The following is a 14,312-nucleotide window of genomic DNA, read 5'->3' as shown; positions in this document are numbered from 1 at the left end:
CCCCACTAAACTTGACAACTTTCGGCCTGTTTCCAATCTTCCCTTCCTGGGCAAAGTCATGGAAAGCGTGGTGGCCTCACAACTCCAGGTATTCTTGAGAGACACGGATTATCTGGATCCGGCACAGTCTGGCTTCAGACCGGGACATGGTACCGAGACGGTCTTGGTCGCCTTAGTGGATGATCTCCGCCGGGAGCTAGACAGGGGGAGTGTGTCCCTGTTGGTGCTTCTGGACCTCTCAGCGGCCTTCGATACCATCGACCACGGTATTCTTCTGGGACGCCTTGCAGAGATGGGTCTTGGGGGCACCGCTTTGCGGTGGCTCCAGTCATTTCTGGAGGGTCGTACCCAGAAGGTGTTATTGGGGGACTCCTGTTCAACACCACAGCCTTTGACCTGTGGTGTTCCTCAGGGCTCCATACTGTCCCCCATGCTGTTTAACATCTACATGAAGCCGCTGGGTGAGATCATCCGGAGTTTCGGGGTGCGGTGTCACCTGTACGCAGATGACGTCCAACTCTGTCACTCCTTCCCACCTGCTACTAAGGAGGCTGTCGAAGTCCTGAACCGGTGCCTGGCCGCTGTGACGGTCTGGATGAGGGCGAACAAACTGAAATTAAATCCAGACAAGACAGAGGTACTCCTGGTCAGTCGCAAGGCCGAACAGGGTATAGGGTTACAGCCTGTGCTGGACGGGGTCGCACTCCCCTTGAAGGCGCAGGTTCGCAGCTTGGGTGTGACCCTGGACTCATCACTGAGCCTGGATCCCCAGGTTTCAGCGGTGACCAGGGGAGCATTTGCACAGCTTCGGCTCGTGCGCCAGCTGCGCCCGTATCTTGGGAAGTCTGACTTGGCCACGGTGGTACACGCTTTGGTCACATCCCGCCTCGACTACTGCAACGCTCTCTACGTGGGGCTGCCCTTGAAGACGGCCCGGAAGCTCCAGCTAGTCCAGCGCGCGGCAGCCATGTTGTTAACCGGAGCGGGACGCAGGGAGCGCACAACGCCCTTGCTGTCCCAGCTCCATTGGCTGCCGATTAGCTACCGGGCCCAATTTAAGGTGCTGGTGCTAACCTACAAAGCCCTAAACGGTTCCGGCCCAAAATACCTTGAGTACCGCATCTCGGCCTACGAGCCCACGAGGACCTTGAGATCGTCCGGGGAGGCCCTTCTCTCGGTCCCGCCTGCCTCACAGGCACGCCTGGCGGGGACTAGAGAGCGGGCCTTCTCGGTGGTGGCCCCCCGGCTGTGGAACTCCCTCCCTGCTGAAATCAGACAGGCGCCTTCCCTCATGGCCTTCCGCAAGGGCCTGAAAACCTGGCTCTTCGAAAAGGCCTTCAATTAAGTGCGTTGTTTTGGAATGACCACCGGAATGGACTATGACTACGAGATTGATTATGATTCAAACAAGACGAAGCGGATTTTTAGCTTAATTAGTTGTGTGTTAGTAAGATATGTGTTATGGTCCTGATCTATTGTAATTGTTGTCTTTATGTTCTATGTTCTGTACACCGCCACGAGTCGCCTTCGGGCTGAGAGTGGCGGTTAACAAATGCAAATAATAAAATAAATAAATAAATATATTTGGTTTTGTGTGAGCGTTGTAATGTATTTTTGTTTTTTGTTTTTTTGTTTTTTTAAGCTCCTTCTGCTGTGTTTTTCAGTGTTTTTGTGAGTGATGGTCCCTCGTTGGCCTGAGAGCAGGGGCGGCTCAACCATTACGCAAAGTAAGCATTCGCAGTATAGTTGATTTTGCCCAGGGGGCGCTCTTGGGGGAAAATAGACCTTGACATATGCGAGTTGTAGTTACTGGGATGTATAGTTCACCTACAATCAAAGAGCATTCTGAACTCCACCAATGGTGGAATTGAACCAAATATGGCACACAGAACTCCCACAAGAAACAGAAAATATATATCAGTGATTGGTTGGGGGGGGGGGTGTCAAAATACTGTTTGCATACTGTTGAAAATTACCTAGGGTCACCTCTGCCTGAGAGGTGTTTTATGTCTAAATTTGGTGTCAATTCGTCCAGTGGTTTTTGAGTTCTGTTCATCCTACAAACAAACATTACATTTTTATTTATATAGATTATATTTATTATTATTTACCCGGCAAGACCTCATTGATGCCTTGATTTTGGATAGACTCTGAATTCATGGATGGCTCAAATCTCCATCCAGTGAGATGTGGGCAAGCATTACAACAACAACCTCTTGCAAAGAGTTGAGCCAGAAAAAGAGGGGTTCAGCCACCAAAGAAAAGCTGGCAAAACAGAAAGGAAGAAAGCAGAAAGAAATGCATCCAGCAAAAAGGTCATGGTGTAACATGAATCTTGAACAAAAGGAGAGTTGTGTCCCTTTCCGAGAAAGAGCCGCTTTGTGAGTAGGAAGGGCGCCTGGGCAGAAAGGCTGCTGGGCAAGAACAGGCCATTCTACACAAAAGCCCACAAATGTGAAAATTTGTCACTACCCTTTTGTTGACTTTGCAGTCTGGGAATTGTTTCAACTCTACAGGACAATGTTTTGTCCCTCGGGGCATCCAGTTCGAAAAATCTTACTTTTTTGGACTACAATCCCCAGAATCCCCTCTTTTCCCATGGTCTGTCTTAGATAAGGGTTCACCTCATCACAATCCCCAAGTACCTAGATAAAAAGAGCAGTGGTCCCACCAAAAGGTGGGAAAGCCAGACCTCGGACCAAAATCAGTGGTGCGGAAGTGACAAATATCTCCGGAGACTGACGTTGGTTTTGTAGCAAGGCAACAGACTGAGTCAATGAGCTTACATTTGCTTTCAGGATTAAAGCGGGCTGACATATTGTCTCTCGCCTGTTGTTTTTAGATAAGAATAAAAGAGATTTACGCACTCGCTCACGACACTCTCTCTCTCAATAACAGACTGTTAGGAATAGTGGAGGAAATAATAAGGCTGAGAATAGCAGATTAGGGAGGGGCTGGTGGCACAAAATGCAGCACCAGAACTTTTGCCAGCCTTCCCCAAACTAGGCACTGTTCGGCTACTGCAATTCCTATTGCTTCTATCCAGTATGTCACAGTGATTGGGGATAATGGGAGATGTAGTCCAACTCACTAGAGGGTGCTACATTGAAGAACAGATAGAAAGAGGTATCATAGAATCCACAGCCTAGATGGGTGGGTAATAATAATAATAATAATAATAATAATAATAATAATAATACTTTATTTATACCCCACTCCATCTCCCCCAGGGGGACTCGGGGCGGCTTACATGAGGCCACGCCCATCAGTACAATAAACACAATATTACACAAAAGCACAACAAAACCAGAAAATAAATTACATAAAATACAAAACCAATATAATAGACGGCACAGCAATATAAAATCAAACATTAAAACACAAAGGAATTACACTGTGCAGGGCCAAATTCAAAGATAGATAGATAGAGATAGAGAGAGAGAGAGAGAGAGATTAGAAGAATCCTACACTTGCAAGAGACGCCAATGGCCATCCAGTCAACCCTAAGATAGATAGATAGATCGATAGAAGAATCTTAGACCTGGAAGAGTCCCCAAGGGCCATCCAGTCTAACTCTAAGATAGATAGATAGATAGATAGATAGATAGATAGATAGATAGATAGATAGATAGATGAATCTTAGACTTAGAAGAGACCCTAAGGGGCATCCAGTCTAGCTCTAGGATGGATGGATGGATGGATGGATGGATAGATAGATAGAAGAATCTTAGACTTGGAAGAGTCTCCAAGGGCCATCCAGTCTAACTCTAAGATAGATGGATGGATGGCTGGATGGCTGGATGGATAGATGGATGGATGGATGGATGGATGGATGGATGGATGGACGGACGGACAGACGGATGGATAGATGAATCTTAGAAGAGACCCTAAGGGGCATCCAGTCTAACTCTAAGATAGATGGATGGATGGATGGATGGATGGATGGATGGATGGATAGATAGAAGAATCTTAGACTTGGAAGAGTCTCCAAGGGCCATCCAGTCTAACTCTAAGATAGATGGATGGATGGATGGATGGATAGATAGATGAATCTTAGACTTAGAAGAGACCCTAAGGGGCATCCAGTCTAACTCTAAGATAGATAGATGGATAGATGGATGGATGGATGGATGGATGGATAGAAGAATCCTAGACTTGAAAGAGAGTTATCCACAGTTTCCACTTATTCTCTTATGCAAGCAGTACCCCTTCTTTTCGGTACCTCCATAGTTAAAAGGAATAGGGTTCGCTATTACACACATCTCCTACAATATTTGCTTTTCACATAGAAATATCGTGTACAGAGGAGTCACTGTTTTCAGAATCTGGGGCTTGGGTTTTTTGAATAGAAGCAAAGGTTGCTAATCACAGTGAAAGGAGATGAGCCGTGAAAAAATGGGCATCTCTGAATCTGAATTCATGGCGCATTCTTCCCTTCCCAGACTCTCTCCCCTGGCAATGGTGGGCCGTTTCTCAATCTGTCATTCCCGTCACACCCGCAAACTGGCAACTGCTGTATTTCTAAACCCCCTTCTGGGTGGTATTTCTAACCATAGCAAAGGGGGAGATTCCTGGTTTTGACAATGAGTGCAAGGTTTGTAAAATAGCTGTAGCTTATGTAGTAAGTACATACGTGGTTGGTGTAGGTTGGTGTGTTTCCTTGATGCTGTTTTTAATGTATGTTGTAGTAATTAGTTAGATAGCTTCTCAGTTTTAATGATAGATAAATATTGGGGTTTATTATTTTTATTATTTTATTAATAATATTTTATTATTATTTTATTATTATTATTAACTATGTTTGTGTCTGTGTATATAATAAAAATCAAAATACGTGCCTCGGGCCCCTTCTACATTGCCATATAGAATAATAATAATAATAATAATAATAATAATAATAATAGCAGGATTGCAGAGAAACAACTAGAAAAGCTGACACAATATGAGGATTTAAAAATCAAACTGCAAAGACTCTGGCACAAACTAGTAAAGATGGTCCCAGTGGTGATCGGCACACTGGGTGCAGTGCCTAAAGACCTTGGCCTGCACTTAAACACAATCAGCGATGACAAAATTACCACCTTACTGGGATCTGCACGCATTATTCGCCAATATATCACACAGTCCTAGACGCTTGGGAAGTGTCCGACGTGTGATCCAATTCAACAGCCAGCAGAGTCTCTGCTGTGGACTCACCTTGTGGTGTTAATAATAATAATAATAATAATAATAATAATAATAATAATAATAATAGCCGATACATCACACAGCCCTAGACACTTGGGAAGTGTCCGACGTGTGATCCAATTCAACAGCCAGCAGAGTGTCTGCTGTGGACTCATCTTGTTGTGTTTCAAATAATAATAATAATAATAATAATAATAATAATGATGGAGCCTCTGATGGCGCAGTGGGTTAAACCCCTGTGCCAGCAGGACTGAAGGCCGAAACGTTGCAGGTTCGAATCCGGGGAGAGCACGGATGAGCTCCCTCTATCAGCTCCAGCTCTCCATGCGGGGACATGAGAGAAACCTCCCACAAAACATCCGGGCGTCCCCTGGGCAACATCCTTGCAGACGGCCAATTCTCTCACACCAGAAGCGACTTGCAGTTTCTCAAGTCGCTCCTGACACGACCTAATAATAATAATAATAATAATAATAATAACTGTATTTATATTCCAACCTTTCTCCCTGAGGGGACTGAGATCCCTATTATCTGCTTTGAACTGGATTATATGGCAGTGTGGACTCAGATAATCTAGTTCAAAGCACATAATATGGAGTTTTTCGGAGTTGACCTGGCATGATGTGAGTTGTTGTTCACCCACAACCTTATGCATTTTGTACAATTAAATAAATGACTTTTTCAAATAATCCAGGCAATAAAAAATTGAGGGAAAATGTTTTCCCACTCCCACTAACATGCACATGGATTCGCTTCACATTTCTCCTTAGAAGCCACAGTCCAAAAACAAATATGTCAGGAAAAGAATTTGGGTCTGAGATTTGCATATTTTGCTTCAGGCAGCTTAAACAGTTGGGCAATGTCACCTTGTACACTTTGGAGAAGAATCCGCTGCCGATCAGCTCGGCCTCGAAGTTCTCCCAGAATTCCAGTTTCCGGACGGCGGTGCGGAGCCTCTGCCATCGGTCATCGTCCTGGCAATAGGAGTCTGGGGCCTCCCCACAGTATGGCTCCGGGGAGACCAGGCCCATTTCGCACATCATTGAGGCAGGCTCTGCAAAAAAGGGGAGATTGAGAGAGTCAGCTGTGTCTCAAACAACTGGGCCAGAAGAGAAAGACAGAGAGAAAGAGAGAGAGAGAACAACACACACAAAAGTTTTCTCATCAGAAGATCTGTCAAAAAGAGGCTGGCCTATTGAATTGCCAAATGGAAGGATCACCAAAAAAGAAAATTGTTTCAAAACAAAGCAGCGACGCCACCCCCATATCCTGTGTCAATGTGAGCATCTATGCTATCATTTCAAGTGTCAGTCTCTTAGACAGATTCTCATGCTCCGCCACCAACTACATCCCACACTTGGCAAGCTTTCCAGTGGAACCAAAGAGACAACTTGGCACCTGATAGACAACAACTATCTCAGGTGTCACCCAAAGAAACATCGAGTTCCTGCCTGGGTTTTTATCTCTCTCTGAAATGAGCATCGACGAACGCATTTTGACCGAGATTAATATTTACATTCACACTCAGTTTCATATCCTTCCTCAGCATCTCTGCACATGTTCAGGATGCATTAGGAATACTGACTTTCTCTACTTTCAGGTAGTTTCCAATGTGCAATAGATTTTTCTTGGCATTATTTACTCAAAGGGAGTGTTTACCTTTGATTCTTCTGAGGCTGAGATTCAAACCCTCCTCTCTGGATCCATAATTGAACATTCAAACCGATATATCCCATTGGCTCTATTGTAGGAGCTACCAGTCAATTCTTCGGCGGATTCAAATCATAACCAAAATCTCCATCAATGTGGGCAAATAATTTTGTCTAACTATTAGACAGATCTTAATATATTTGCAAACACATTCCAGGTTTCTGCCTTCTTCCATCACTGAATGAGTGCCCTCCAAACTTTTGCATTTATTGCTTGCTTATGTTTTCAGAAACCGAGATGTTTTGCTAATTCATTTTATTAAGTTCAATTAATCACATTAATATATATATATATGCATCTTTAGTGATTCACTGCCTCATTTTGGGATCCGGAACCAGCTGGTTCGAAGTGCTGCCTGTGTGTCATAAAATAGGGGGGTATGTGTGACACACTGTCTATATACTAAAGAATATATATATATATATATATATATATATATATGAGAAATACCATATACATATGATCTGATCTATACCATATATGTTATATGTATATATGGCATAAACCATATCATAGTAAAGGTAAAGGTTTCCCCTGACCTTAAGTCTAGTCATATCCGACTCTGGGGGATAGTGCTCCTCTCCATCTCTAAGCCAAAGAGCCGGCATTGTCCATAGACACTTCCCAAGGTCCTGTTGCCAGTATGACTGCATGGAGTGCCGTTACCTTCCAGCAGTAGTGGTACCTATTGATCTACTCACATTTGCATGTTTTCAAACTGCTAGGTTGGCAGAAGCTGGGGCTAATAGCAGGAGCTCAGCCTAGATTCAAACTGCCGACCTTTCGGTCAGCAAGTTCAGCAGCTCAGCGCTTTAACCTGCTACGCCACTGGGGAACACTAAAGAATATATATATATGAGGGAGCCCCCAGTGGCGCAGTGGGTTAAACTGCTGAGCTTGTTGACCAAAAGGTCATAGGTTCGAATCCAGGGCGCGGTGTGATCTTCCACTGTCAGCCCCAGCTTCTGCCCACCTAGCAGTTCGAAAACATGCAAATGTGAGTAGATCAATAGGTACTGCTCCTTGAGTCCCCTCAGGGAGATAGGGCGGAATATAAATAAAGTATGTTGTTGTTGTTGTTGTTGTTGTTGTTGTTGTGTTGTTGTTGTTGTTAGGAGCCTCCAGTGGCACAGTGGATTACAATGCTGAGCTGCTGAACTTGCTGACCAAAAGGTCACCAGTTCGAATCCGGGGAGTGATGTCAGCTCCTGCTGTTAACCCCAGCTTCTGCCAACCTAGCTGTTCAAAAACAAGCAAATGTGAGTAGATTTCCATCTGGTAATGGAACATAGGAATGGAACAATGGACAACGAACCTGGACTACGCTTGGATGATGAGAAGATTGGGTACGGTTGTTTTTTGTAATAATTGTGCATTGTAATTGCTTATTGGTAATTTATGGATAATGTGTTAAGTCAATTGTTATATGTTGTATGGAACCACTGCTGTTTCTACTGTTTTTACTGTTTGTGAACCGCCGTGAGTCGCCTTCGGGCTTGAGATACAGCGGTATATAAGCAAAGTAAATAAATAATAAATAAATAAATAAATAAATAGATCAATAGATACTGCTCCCTGCGGGAAGATAACAGTTCTCCATGAAATCATGCTGGCCACATGACCTTGGAGGTGTCTATGGACAACGCTGGCTCTTTGGCTTAGAAATGGAGATGAGCACCAACCCCCAGAGTTGGGCATGACTGGATATGACTGATATGATATATACCAAATATGTGTGTATGTATACATGGTACATAGCATACAAATATGAGATTTCTTCTCTTCTCAGGACAAAAGCTGCTTCTCAAGCGATTGAATTGTTTTGCCCAGAACTAGACATAGTTCTGACTAAACCTGAACAAGGTGGGGACTATGGCTATGGCACTGTGCTCGTATTGATGTAGCCTAAAACCCATTGCCATAAGGAGACTTACGAAAAGACAATCCGTCCCCTGCCACGCGTTGCTGTGGCCCACTCTGGTGGTCATGGGGGTTCTGTGTGGGAAGTTTGGCCCAATTCTATCATTGGCGGGGTTCGGAATGCTCTGTGATTGTAGGTGAACTACAAATCCCAGCAACTACAACTCCCAAATGTCAAGATTCTATTTCCCCCAAACTCCACCAGTGTTCACATTTGGGCATGTTGAGTATTCGTGTAGAGTTTGGTCCACATCCATCATTGTTTGAGTCCACAGTGCTCTCTGTGTGTAGGTGAACTACAACTCCAAAACCAAAGGACACTGCCCACCAAACCCTTCCAGTATTTTCTGTTGCTCATGGGAGAACTGTGTGCCAAGTTTGGTTCAATTCCATCGCCGGTGGGGTTCAGAATGCTCTCTGATTGTAGGTGAACTATAAATCCCAGAAACTACAACTCCCAAAGGACAAAATCATTTTTTTTTTTGAGTGAAGGACATACATTGGGTTGTTAGGTGTTTTGTGTCCAAATTTAGTGTCAATTCATCCAGTGGGTTTTGAGTTCTGTTAATCCCACAAACGAACACTACATTTTTATTTATATAGATGGTCACTCGTTCGCCTGATACGTGTATTGTGTCCAAATTTGGTGTCAATTCATTAGTGGTTTTTGAGTTCTGTTAATCCCACAAACAAACATTACATTTATATAGATAGATAGATGGGGGTTGGAGAAATGGGCACCCCTTTAAAAAAATCAGATTTAGTTTCCTCCACATGAAGCCCTCTAGGTGTTTCGACTACAAACCCCATCATCCCCTTTCTGTTCAGTGCTGAGTGGGTAATAGGTGTTGTACTTCCTTGTCTTTCGAAGCTTCTGAGTTGTGAAAGCCCTGATGTGGGAGATAAACAAACACTGATTTTGTGCCAGGAACAAACGCCATTGGCAGAGAGAGGTATGTTTCAGCCCCCAGGTAAGGATGGAGGGAAAAGGAGAGGTGCAATGGGACATTTTAGGTGGAAATATCTGCTGTCCCACCACCACCACCACCACCCCCTTACCTTTCCATAATAGAAACATTAATTAGAAATAGAAGCAATTAACACTAAGCAGGGAAAGATGGATCCCTCCTTCTCCACCTGTGGAAATGAAGGAGGACCTGGGCCCTTCCTCCTGGCCAGCTGAGTCCTTCCTGAGGGTTACAGAGCAGGCAGAAAGGTAGCCCGAGCCCTTACCTGCTGCCGGGAGTGGGATCTGGAGCCTGGCTTGCCTCCCTTGCTTGCCTTCGCAGAAGGAGCAGCGCAGTGCCACCAGCCAGCCAGCCAGCCAGCGCTCTCCAAATCAGCACCCAGGAAGAAAAGAAGGAGGGAAGAAAGGAAGGAGGCAGGCAGGGAGGAGGAGGAGAGGGAGGAGCACTGTGGGACTGGCCCCTGAGGCAGCCCTAAGCCTCCAAGAACAGAATCACAAAGCTGATCCATTCAAAAAACACCCCAAGGGCCTTCCAGTCTGGCCTCCTTCTGCCACGTAGGAAAATCCAATCAAAGCACTCCCGGGAAAAGGCCACCCAGCCTCTGCTTAAAAGCCTCCGAAGAAAGAACCTTCACCACACTCTGAGGCAGTGAGTTCCACTATGTCAACCTGTGGTCCGTGAACCACCAGTGGCCCGCAAGAACGAAAATACAGGTCCTAGCCTCACCATTACTATACCATTGCTTCGAAACCACATGGCAACGAGAGCGACTGGTCTCACGAAACCTTCTTACAGACTCGAGGTAGTGGGGATGTCAGGAGAGGAGAGGCTGACTACCCACAAAAGATTACTATCACCACATCAGCTCTAGACAATTAAATATGATTTTCTGTGGGCGAGCAGATAGTGCCTACTGGATGCAGAGGTAATTTTCAACGGTAAGCAAACAGGATTTTGGCGCCCCCCCCCCCCCCCAACCAATCATTGATATATATTTTCTGTTCGTCGTGGGAGTTCTGGAGCCATATTTGGTTCAATTCCATAATTGGTGGAGTTCAGAATGCTCTTTGATTGTAGGTGAACTATACATCGCAGTAACTACAACTCGCATATGTCAATGTCTATTCCCCCCCAAGAACACCTCAAGAGTTCCCCTGGGCAAAATCAACTATACTGCAAATGCTTACTTTGCGTAATGGGTTGCTGAGGCTCCCCCCGGACTGCTTGGGCTGTTGTGAGCCGAGGGGGCGCTCCTCAAGTGGCGGTCGAGGGGCATTTACAGAGGCACTTCTGCGCCCTTGCAAAAAAAAAACTGTGTACTGCAACATCTTACTTTGAGTAATGGACGAGCCGCCCCTGACTGGATGGCATATGTTCTGTATCAGAAACTAGAGCTGATGTGGTCTATCCAATGCAATTTTCTGAATTAGCACCGCAAATAACCAAGCCAAATCTAAAGTTGACCAAAAACTGATTTGTAACCTTTTTGGTACTAATGTTGGAGAGTGGTCTCTGGTAAAAAAAAATGGTTAGGAACCACTGCAGTATATAAACAGAAGCTGGATGGTCATCTCTCAGGGGTACTTTGATTGTGCTTTTCCTTTCTTTTAAAATGAACTCTATTATTATCATTATTATTATTATTATTATTATTACCAAAGTGTACACATTATAATGTAACTATTTATATACAAGGGCCCCCCGTGGCGCAGTGGGTTAAAGCACTGAGCTGCTGAGCTTGTTGACCAAAACGCTGCAGGTTCGATTCCAGGGAGCGGTGTGAGCTTCCGCTGTCAGCCCTAGCTTCTGCTAAACTAGCAGTTCGAAAACATGCAAATGTGAGTAGATCAGTAGGTACCGCTCCGGCGGGAAGGTAATGGCGCTCCATGTGGTCATGCTGGCCACATGACCTTGTAGGTGTCTATGGACAACACTGGCTCTTCGGCTTAGAAATGGAGATGAGCACCACACCCCAGTCAGACATGACTGGACTTAATGTCAGGGGACTACTTTTACCTTTTTTATTTATATACAAAGCCACCAATCTATATAAATAAAAATGTAATGTTAGTTTGTGGGATAAACAGAACTCAAAAACCACTGGATGAATTGACACCAAATTTGGACACAAGACACCTAACAACCCAATGTATGTCCTTCACTAAAAAAAAATTGATTTTGTTATTTGGAGTTGTAGTTGCTGGGATTTATAGTTCACCTACAATCAAAGAGCATTCTGAACCCCACCAACAATGGAATTGAACCAAACTTGGCACACAGTTCTCCCATGACCAACGGAAAATACTGGAAGGGTTTGGTGGGCAGTGTCCTTTGGTTTTGGAGTCATAGTTCACCTACATCCAGAGATCACTGTGGACTCAAACAATGTTGGATCTGGACCAAACTCTACACGAATACTCAATATGCCCAAATGTGAACACTGGTGGAGTTTGGGGAAAGTAGAATCTTGACATTTGGGAGTTGTAGTTGCTGGGATTTATAGTTCACCTACAATCACAGAGCATTCTGAACCCCACCAACGATAGAATTGGGAGGCCAAACCTCCCACATAGAACCCCCATGTGGGCCACAGCAACGAGTGGCAGGGGATGGCTAGTATATATAAATTTAAATGTAATGTTCATTTGTGGGATTAACATAACTCAAAAACCACTGGACAAATTGATACCAAATTTGGACACAAGGCACCTATCAGGCCAGCGCATGACCACGATGACTCCAGATGCATGGCTAAGGATGCTGATATCCTACAACCCTCTCGGCGAGCTTTGCACCTGAAATCGCATATATTTGAACCCATTCTGGTGCTTTCTGGACAATATATGTGCTGTCTCTCCATTTTTAGAGATAGTTACAGCAAAGTTTGCAATTCATTCTGGATTTAGGGAACTGCTTAGACATAGCCTTACGGTGCATCCCTTTGCTGAGCTGTTTTCCCTCCAACCTAGACCTGACCCTTCCTTGTGCTGCAATTCCTTTTCTAAGATCTGGTCCTTAAAGCGATCATTAAGGTTATTTTTAGCGCCTGGAGTGGAGACTCAGCTCTGCAATTATGAGCCAGCTTCCGTCACCAACGAAGCCAGGATCTGAGCTGCCCACGTCTTCCAGGCACTGAAGTGCCTTGGAGTGAGGAACAGGGAATAAATCATTAACGTTCAAATATGCCTTATGGAAAGTGGGAGGGATGTGGCTTTGCCAGCAAAGGGGCCTTGGAGGGCCATTTCAACACTTCGTTTCCCCCTGCACATCAGTGCTGTGACTCTGGTGTGCCATTTCAACAGATGGTAGCTCTAAGAAAGGGCAAAAGGAAACCAGCAAACCTTGCAAAGAAGAAGAAGAAGCACTTTATTTTTCTATCCCGCCTCCATCTCCCCAGAGGGACTCGGGGCTGCTTACATAGGGCCCAAACCCAGGCAGAATACAGTTAAAATAAAGCAATAACAATTAAAACAGCATAAAACAGCATGATAAAACTAGCTAGCAACAACAATAACAGCAGACTAATTTTGGAAGGGGGAGGAAAATTACTATGTGAACTAGTTAAAGGATAAAGTGGTTTAGTAAGGTAGCTGACAATGTATTAAGGCATAGGAAAAATCATGGAAACAGAGCAAATTAACAGGATCAGTTATTATAATATAACACATCAGATTGAATGACAATTCAAGTCATAATACAGGCCATTTGTCATAGGAGTCGTCAGTCGAAAGCACGACGAAACATCCGCGTCTTTAATTCCTTACGGAATGTGGCTAGGGAGGGTGCCAGCCTAATCTCCCTGGGGAGGGAATTCCAGAGACGGGGGGCCACCACCGAGAATGCCCTCTCTCTCGTTCCCACCAACCACACCTGAGACGGGAGCGAGAGAAGGGCATCCCTGGAAGATCTTAAGGACCACGTGGGCTCGTAAGGGAGGAGGCGGTCGCGCAGATAGGCAGGTCATGAACCGGTTAGAGCTTTATAGGTGATAACCTGCACCTTGTATTGGGACCGGAAACTTATCGGCATCCAGTGGAGCTGCTTACACAGAAGGGTTGACCACTCTCTGTAACTTGCTCCAGTTAACAATCTAGCTGCCGATCTTTGCACCAGCTGTAGTTTCCGAACCGTCTTCAAGGGCAGCCCAATGTAAAGTGCATTACAGTAGTCTAATCTTAATAAAGAGTCATCAGGTGCATCTCTTACCTTGGGAAGCAAATCTTTTAAATGGATTTGATTCTAACAATATGTTTATAATATTTTAAATATTTTGTATATTTATTTTCTTTTAAGTTTCTATTAAAACTTAATAGAAACTTAATAGGATTTTCACGAACAAAATCACATCATGTACAATCCAAACTTGCTTGTTTTTTCAGCCTTTGCTTTCCTTCCCAGCATTTCTGGGAAAGGAAAATAACTATGGCTCCAAAGTGATTCCAAACAGACAGAATTAAATCGACATAGAGAGGATCACAAGAGCACAATTGCAAAACTCAACACTAAATTGAATGGTCCTCATTATAC

The 14,312-nt window shown here is 44.5% G+C and overlaps 1 protein-coding gene across 1 annotated transcript in view; it reads right to left on the bottom strand.

The window, feature by feature from the left end:
* Window positions 1-10,185, bottom strand: part of LOC132763597 (dual specificity testis-specific protein kinase 1-like) — a 38,600-nt gene extending 28,415 nt beyond the window's left edge. Inside the window, exons 1-2 of the mRNA XM_060757226.2 lie at window positions 10,051-10,185; window positions 6,054-6,241 (exon numbers count right to left, since the gene is read on the bottom strand). Coding sequence (XP_060613209.2) covers window positions 6,054-6,230 — 177 coding nt within the window. The 5' untranslated portion in view covers window positions 6,231-6,241; window positions 10,051-10,185. The remainder of the gene's footprint in view (window positions 1-6,053; window positions 6,242-10,050) is intronic.
* Window positions 10,186-14,312: the final 4,127 nt, after the last annotated feature.

Source organism: Anolis sagrei, chromosome 11 (genome assembly GCF_037176765.1).
Source record: "Anolis sagrei isolate rAnoSag1 chromosome 11, rAnoSag1.mat, whole genome shotgun sequence".
NCBI classification, from domain to species: Eukaryota; Metazoa; Chordata; class Lepidosauria; order Squamata; family Dactyloidae; genus Anolis; species Anolis sagrei.
The sequence above is the reverse complement of the archived record's forward strand: the minus strand, read 5'-3'. Positions and strand labels throughout refer to the sequence as shown.